Raw genomic sequence first — 8,470 nt, 5'->3', positions numbered from 1 at the left:
CCTTGGAAAAGAAGAATCTTAAAGTAGAATTCTATCTTTTCTTTTTAAATTTAAAGGAGGCTCCTAGTCATTCTCTAATCTAAACTGAGCAAGTAATGTATTTCCCCAGTCCTTAGAGCCTCAAGAGGAGTTGAAAGAATGAAGCACAGATGTAAGAATAAAGGAGACCGTCCAATTTTAAACCCTGCAAGGGAGATGAAACTCTGCGTCTGGGAATTTCGGAATAAATAAATGGAAGATAGGCAATAGAGAGTAGGGAGGAGATCGCAAGCCCTCCATCCCCCCTTATCTCCACCCCCACCCCACCCCACCCCCGCTAGGTATAGCGCATCGTACTTGAAGGAGAGGCGAAGTGTGTCCTATCCGCGAGCAACGCTGCTGTGTTTCTGTCTTACAGTTTTCCTTCCCTTGGGATCAGGGGTCCAGAAGAATCCCGCAAGGGGCTCGGCTCTCTAAAGAGCCATCATCGTGCTTTAGGACCTCAGGGAAACCAGCAAAGTATTCAGGCTTTAGGACCCGGGGGATTACTCCGAGATGCTGTGGAGCACAGCACCACCTACTTATTGCAGCATCCACCCCCTGCCACAACCCCCTTGCATCTCTATTCGGAATCTCGCTCCCCCTTATTTCCCACCGCTAACTATTAGGGCTGTTTCTTCACCTAATTGAGAGAGAGAGAGAGAGAGAGAGGTCTAGATTACGCGTATAGCGACGATTAAAGAGAAGGCGGGTGGGGGGAGGACCCAAGCCCAGATACTCCCCATCAGGTTTCGTGGTGGGGGGCATTGGCTGGGGCGCAGCGGCCCTGGCTGGGGGCGCAGCCGCACATGCCCCGCCGCTTCATCGCCCCCGAGAGCCGGTTCGCGCAGAGGAGCTAGACGCCCGCTCGCCGGCTGGAGAGTCCGGGCTGCCTTAGCGCATCGTCTCGCGCACGGGAGGCTAAGCAAACTTTTTTTCCCCTCCAGCCCACGTGTTTTTGAGCAGGCTGCCCTGCCTAACACCGGGATGCAGCATTATGTCTGAGAGTCCTCGTGCTGCTGGGGCGGCTGTGAAGGTAAGTGAACTCCGGAGCGCCTCGGCTCCCTCGCCTCTGGGGCACCCCGGCTCCGAGCTTAAAACTGGTCCAGGGTGGAGGGGCTAGTTAGCGGTGTAGGCGCTCCTGCTTGCCTGTCTCCTCTCCGCCTCCCAACGGAGCGTTTCTTTTTCTCCTCATGCCTTTTCTAGGACGTTTGCTCCGCAGAGACTTCCAATGATTGATCCCCTTGATTGCAATCATCTTCTCATTGAAGTTGCTGCGCGCTCTGATTTAAGGCAGCTCCCAGGGCTTAGCTGGGTCTAGCTCGAACTATTCCTTCACTTGGGGAACTCACATGCCGAGTGTTTCACCCCGCTAGTAAAACAAAATTCATCAGCCTTATAGTGGGACCCCCTTTTAAAAGAGAATGGTGAGTTGATTCAAAAGGACGGACTCCTCTCTTGTCTCCCTGCCTTACCTCCCACCCCTTCCTCCGCTCCTTTTCCCCTGCCCCAAACCATCCCTTTTTTTCGGCCCCTAATCTCGCAGATTCCCAGGACGGAGATGCTGCTGCATGGTAGGGGTTGCCACTCCTCTCTGTAACAGCGCCTGCCTGAGTCTTGGCCCCCCTTCCCGCTCCTAGCAACGATTCGGTCTCTACCCCTGCCTCGCCAGCAGTGCCGGGCTCCGCTGATGACCCCTCCTGTTCTCGGACTTTGAGAGGAGCGTCTTCCCCCAACCCAACCGCCCAGATGCAGTTTCGTCTCTTCTCTTTTGCCCTGATCATCCTGAACTGCATGGATTACGGCCACTGCCAAGCTAACCGCTGGAGACGCAGTAAGCGAGGTCAGTACTGCCCGGAGGAAGGGATGCCTTGTGTCCTGAGAAGGGATGTCTCGTGCGGGGTGGGAGGAGGCAGAGGGATGGGCGCTCTGATGGCGAGGTATTGACCTATAGCCATACTCAAATGGTCAACCCCAGTGGAGCTCTTGGGTCCCCACGCGGGGAGGGGGCGGGTTGCCCTGCGCTTCCCTTTCTGGATAAGGTGGCGCCGCTATCCCTTTCCCCCAGATTTTATTATTGCAGCGCCGTTCTGAGAAAGAAAAGTGATCCCCCCTTTTTTGCACAAGTCTAATAAACAGATGTAGACCTTCCCCTGAATTTGGCCATTCATCCCATTTCCCCATAGACGTGTTTCTCTTCCCAAGCTTATTCTTCGGGGCTGCTTCCCTACCTGATGCCTCCCCCCCGACTTTTATTGCCTAAAACCCCTGACGAGCTGCTTTCTGGGACCGGGTCACTCCTCCAGGTGTTCTCACGTAGGCATCCAGCAACGAGGGCAAGCTGTCAGGGCCAGGAACGAAATGAGCATAACCCACTTAAATCACGCGAAGGAGGGACAGATTAGCAGTTCCCCAAAGAAATCCTTCTCACATAGGTTTAGAATCTAGCAGAGAGCCGGTTTAACTTTGTAAGTAAGATTGTAATCCTTGGGGTATCTTCCTAATTGCGCTCACAAATGAAGTATTACAACCAGAATCTCCTGTCGTTCCCTCATCTTCCTAGGTCAGAAAGAACTTGAGCGTTTAATTATCAAGCGAGCCCCAGTTAAGTTCTCTTTTCCCCAGAGTTCTCTAATTTCACCAGATCTGGTACCCCTCTCCCAGCCCTGGCGCTTAAAGCTTCCTTCACCAAATTGCATTCTCTGGATGCTGGCGGAGAACAGCTGGTTAATTTTGTGGAAATCACCCGGGCGCTTTTTTTCCCGCTGTTCTAGGGAGGGAACCTGGTGGTTTCTTCAGGTGGTACTGTGATTGCTGCTAATCCTGAAGCACTGGGGCCTGGGAGGGTGAATGAGTCTCCTGGTCCCTATGGGTTCGATTGTCTTTCTCTTGGGATGCAATGGAGATTGTGTGGAGCTCCAAACGTACTTTGTAGGTTCCCAAAGAGAGCTGTCTTTGTCCAGTAACAGCATTTACACAGGCAACATACATCGCGGGGCTGATGCTTCTGGGCTAATAGGTCTTGATTTTCCTGGGATGTAAACATCTCACCCAACTTGTGATGTGATTTGTTTATAACTCACTTGAGATTCGAGCTTCTTATATCCAGATTTTGAAGTGGTCTTATCTCTTGGACTTTTTGAGCCTTGCTCGGGATGTTTTAAGCTGTTCCACCACCTACGGGCAATTGCTTAAGGCTTGGTTGCCTTCTAACTCTTGCCTGGAGTGATTTAAAAAAAATAACGATTCGGTTTTAGATTTCACATTCAGTATACACATAACTCCTCATCAACCTGATGAACTCTAAGTTGAGATTTTTCAAAATTAGAAAATAGTCTTAACTGGGGGGATGGGAGAATGTTATACTCCCACCCCCCTTCCCCTTCCTCAGAAGTAGTATTTCAGAACACTGATAAAATAAGAGTTGGCAATATTCTTCAGGAAAGCAGATAGAGAGATCTTGGTCATATATATAACTAAGACTTAAGGAGGCTATCCTAATAAAGACTGGTATGTTATCTTTAGGTTATCTATTATCTGAAGTTTTGACAGAGCTTCATTATTAAATTTTTTCGCTCAAGTATTCTTCATTGATTAAGTTGTCTTACTAATGACATCATTTGATAATTTCAAAGCAGCACCAAATAGCAAATCTCTATTTCATTGTACTTGAGGAGTGAGAAACTGGTAACATCATACTAGCAGGCTTTAGTATGTTAGATTGGGTTGTGCGGAGTGGAGTATATCATTACAGCACTCATGTGGACAAAAATGATACTGCACTTCAGATAAATAAGTTCATTTTCTGTATTTTTTTGGTTTTAATTTAGGTATATGAAGCAAAACCTTATACCCTCTTCTTCCAGACCCCCTCCCCACACACACTTAGTATAGAATATAGTTTGGTGTGTTTAAGTGATGGCATTTGGAAAAGCTGATCCAAAGTATATGGTAGTAATTTTGCCAAAAAGCTCTTTAGTTTTCATGAAATTCAAATGTGCAGGGTTGTTGCTTTCAAGCACATGCAAATTTTAGGATAGCATATTTTTTACCTCAACAATGATTTAGTTTTTATATTTTCCTTAACAGATGGCTTTCCGAAATGCCAAGTTTTTTGGCTAAAATGACTGCAGTCTTAAAAGTGACCACACTATCTATGCCAACAAAGGATATACTGTGTCTTTAATTAAATGTGGAACTACTTAAAGTGCTGGCTAGACAGTGTAGGGTGATAGTAGTAATGTTTCTGCTTTACAAATGAAGCTTAAGGGTTGCATTGTGGGAGTATTGAAATGAATAGAGATTTAACTCAAGTTGTGTGAATTATCCCTCTTCAAAAACTTAAGCTGGTTTTAATTGATCTCATGTCCACTGATTGATCTTGGACCAATTGTTGTCCATAGTGAACAATTGACTTTCCCAAAGGAGATTGATTTAGATTAGTTTCTTGGTGAGTATTTGAGGACTAGCCAAATAATGTCAGTGTTGACAGTTGACATACTGGAGTCTATTGTGGTATCAGTATTTCCTTTTTTTTCCCCTTGTCTAAGGTGGTGGGTAGCTTAATATTTCCTCCAAGGCAGAAAGGTGATTGATTCTTTCCTTTAAATAAATCAGGAAAATGCTTTATCTTTATGCTCTGCTAAACAGAAAGGCAGAAGTGATACGAAATTTGGAGAATACAATTCATAGAATCATATCATAGAATTTTCCTCTTATTTAGATTTTTCCCCCTACATATTCCATCTGCAAATAATCAAACCTTCACTGTGGGGTGCACTCAGAACTTCTCTGGCATTCTGTTTAGTCTGCTCTATGATCTCAGATGCTCCATAATATCATTTTCTTAATGAAATAAAATTCTTGGCAGAGATCAGATAATTTAGTCAGTTAAAATCAATTGCATCCAGTCTGGAATAGAAAGTAAATCTATCATTTAACTCTGTGTTTAATTTTAAAATCTAGCTTAAGGATACATAACAGAATGCCAGCCTTCCCCTTCTTTTTTTGGAGAGATCTTTGTGCTCTAGGGAGGATGGCAAAGGCCCACAAGCAAAAAAAACAAATTTATTTGAGTGGGTCACCCACTGCTTTTTTTTCCTTTTGGACTAGATTTGGAAATTTCATAAAATAAATACGATAGTCTTGATAACTTTATTTTATTTGTAATTAATAATAAATAATACTATTTTTCAGCTATAGGATAAGGATAGGGATTAGATCAATGATTTCACTGGTGAAGGAATTTCCAGGTGAGGAAATACCTTTTTACCATGTAGGACAACACCTTCAGCACCTTCTGTGTAATTTATAGTCTTAGCTGCCTCTCTAATCAGCTCCATATAAATAACCACAATGAGTGTCTGTTTATGTGTATATGGAATAGGCTAACTTTGAGAAGCCTATTGACAACTAGGGTTTTGTCTATACTGCAGTCACTCTCCCCCACCCCCCTTCCTCCCCTTTCCTGCTTTTTCTTGGCAGAATGGTCATTTATTTTAGCTACTATTACACATAATGGGGTGATTTTTGTTTTGCTCCTTATACCAAAGGTTTACTGGTATAGTAAATTGGATCATTTGATTTGTTTACTTTCAGGAATTACTGTAAACCATATTTCAAGTTGAATAGTTCAAAGGTCAGTAGATTAATCATAGAATTATTAAGACTCACATCTTTTGTGATTTATAAAGAGCCACTAAATTTTGTAGCTACCTGACTTGTTCCTATTAATACTTTAAACAAAAGTTTACACTAACTTTTAAAATAAAGCACTTTTTATAAGAAGGAAGGTTCTGAAATGCATTATTCATACTTCTAGTGGACTAATGGTGGGGTTAGTGGTATGACAAGTGTTTTCCTGCTATATTCTTTCCTACACCCTACTCTTGTCTCAGCACCCTCTTCCCATTTTCATAATATTATATTTGGCTTTTCCAAGAAATTGAAATGTTTATCACAAATTGTGTGGTGGTTTTTCTGGCAATTGAGTCTGGAAAAATGAAATATATCTGCCATAACCTCCATTATATAGCAACAATAATTTGTTTTTTTTCATTTTTTAATTGAATGGAGACATTTGGAGATATTTGTTTTTATAAGTACTCATGATAATGGTTTATTCCTCATGGTATCCTTTCAAGCTATAAGAGTACACATGGAACTTATTAACCTATGTTTAAGTGAAAAGGCTTTGTATGCTTGCTTCTCTAGGTTTCAAAATGTTTCAGAAATGTTCATGTGATAATTTTTGCAGCACAGACATGCTTTTTATGGACCACATTCTTTCCTGCTGTAAGTCAGTGAATATGTCTGGCATATATTTCACTATATTGGAAAGGTCAGGAAATTGATAAACTCAAAGCAATATCTAGCTTGGCTACTGGATTTTGTAAGTAATTCAGAATAGGCAACCTTCTTAGCTTAGAGCTATGTTTTACTCGGTCTTGTTTCTTTGCCTTTGAACTGTGTCTGGAGTACAGCATAGCACTTGAAGACAGTTCATTCTTAGAGATGACATCTCTCAATGTACAATTCTATTGATTTTATTCAGTCTGATTATTACCTAGAATTGCCTGCAATATACTTTGGACTTGTCTTTACCCAGCTGGTTGCCTTTAATACATGTTGCTAGTCATAAATATACTTATATATTAATAACCCAGAAATCCATAATAATTTAGTTACTCATTAACAAAATTCATAAAGAGAAGTAAGCATGGTGGGGGGGAAATGAAGGTGTCATTTGTGGCTTTTAATTTCTCTTTACTATCCTCTGATAATTAAGAACTGAATATTGGGGAGATTCTGTGAGTACAAGCCCCTCTTTAGATTTTATTATGCTTCAGCTACTCTCATATTCCTTCAACTGGAACCAATTCTTATCACATTGGATCTCCTAGCACTTCCTTCTCTTTAGTGATCAAAAACTCATTACATTCTCCCGTGTGTTCCAATGGATACATTGTAATCTCCTAATAGTTAGCTCCTTGAGGAATTTATAAGTCGAATTTGTCTTTATTTCTTAAGGCTCAAGGCCCAGTAGAGGTGCCTAACATGTTGTAAATATTAACTTAATGGGTGATAATTGATTAAAACTATATTCTTCCTTTGGAAAAATGTTGAGACTGAACTTTTAGGGAATTTCAGCATTGTTATAATACATGGAATTTCCAGAAAATATGCCTTAAATATTTTGGGCTCCTCATATAAGAAGGGTAAATGAGGACCTTTTAATTTTTTTATCCCCTCCCATACTCAATGCTCATCAGACACTGACAAAACCTTGGAATCTCTCTCCCTACTAATTTTTTATCATTAAAATAGTGATAAAGATATAAATTAATAAAGTATCATTTTTTGGGGGGGATCAGGGAGGAAGAAAATGTAGGGCTTTTTGTCTCTTTTCTTATAGACTCTTGGAATCTATTTATGGACACGTGGGCCTACAATATTTCTCAACATTCTTGCACAACTGATATCTCAGCATGATGTAGGGGTGAACTTGAGCTGGAAAAGATTTGCCCAAGATGCAAACTCCAGCAGATACTACTAGGCTGTAGGAGCCTGGAGCTTGGGCCTAGCTGCAGATTATGTTTTAGGGTCAGCCTTGTTAAGTACTTAGACACTTGTAACAGTAGGCTAATCACCAGTTAACTCCTGCTATTATACCTATTGCTCATGCAAATTATCTATCAGGGTGTGAAAAAATTACAGTATACATTAATGGAAAATATCTTCATAGTAATAGTTTTATATGTCATTGTATGAAAGACCTGGAATTTCCCTTTTTTGTGGGAGCTGAAAATCTTGACCATCTGTAACTTGAATTCTTAGTTTCTTCAGTTTCAGAGACATTAAGTAACCTACTTAGAATTATGCAGGGAAAAATTGGCTTGAGAAATTATAGAACTGATGTGTTGAACAATAGGGCAGTCATTTATTATAAGTTTTCTGGAAACAATGACAGGATTGATTTGTTCACTTGATCCACCTGAGTATGAGGTGATAAGTGGGTGTAAAGGAGAATGGTAGGTATCTGTGACATGTCTGAAAGATGTCTGGGATGCAACATGGTTGTTCTGGAGGCAGTGACATAAGTCTCACCAAACAAGACTGCACAGCATGACCCTAGAGTGTGTGTTCCAAAGTCTCCCCTAAGGCAATTCTCCTCTATCAAGTAATAAAATAGTGAGCTGATACTAGAATCTTAGGTTATTGAAGTTCTTTCCAATTACCCTGTACTGACTTCCAACAAAGTGTGGTGGTTCTCCCCACCCCATGCAGCTTTTAGAATTCTGTAGAATACTTAAGAAAGAATTTGACTTAGCAAATGAAGTATTAGGAGTCAGGAAGTTTGGGATTCAAGTTTTGCCTTTGGTAAAGAATGAAATTTACACAAATTGCAAATAAGTATTCTGGAGCATAATTCTGAGATCATAAAGCATAACAA

General features: G+C 41.5%; 1 protein-coding gene across 1 annotated transcript in view; it reads left to right on the top strand.

Moving 5' to 3' along the window:
* Window positions 1-906: 906 nt before the first annotated feature.
* The window catches only part of RSPO2 (R-spondin 2), a 234,721-nt gene continuing 227,157 nt past the window's right edge, over window positions 907-8,470 (top strand). Inside the window, exons 1-2 of the mRNA XM_074201113.1 lie at window positions 907-1,054; window positions 1,565-1,861. Coding sequence (XP_074057214.1) covers window positions 1,768-1,861 — 94 coding nt within the window. The 5' untranslated portion in view covers window positions 907-1,054; window positions 1,565-1,767. The remainder of the gene's footprint in view (window positions 1,055-1,564; window positions 1,862-8,470) is intronic.

Source organism: Macrotis lagotis, chromosome X, assembly GCF_037893015.1.
Source record: "Macrotis lagotis isolate mMagLag1 chromosome X, bilby.v1.9.chrom.fasta, whole genome shotgun sequence".
Classification (NCBI taxonomy): Eukaryota; Metazoa; Chordata; class Mammalia; order Peramelemorphia; family Peramelidae; genus Macrotis; species Macrotis lagotis.
This window is presented reverse-complemented; position numbering and strand designations above follow the sequence as displayed.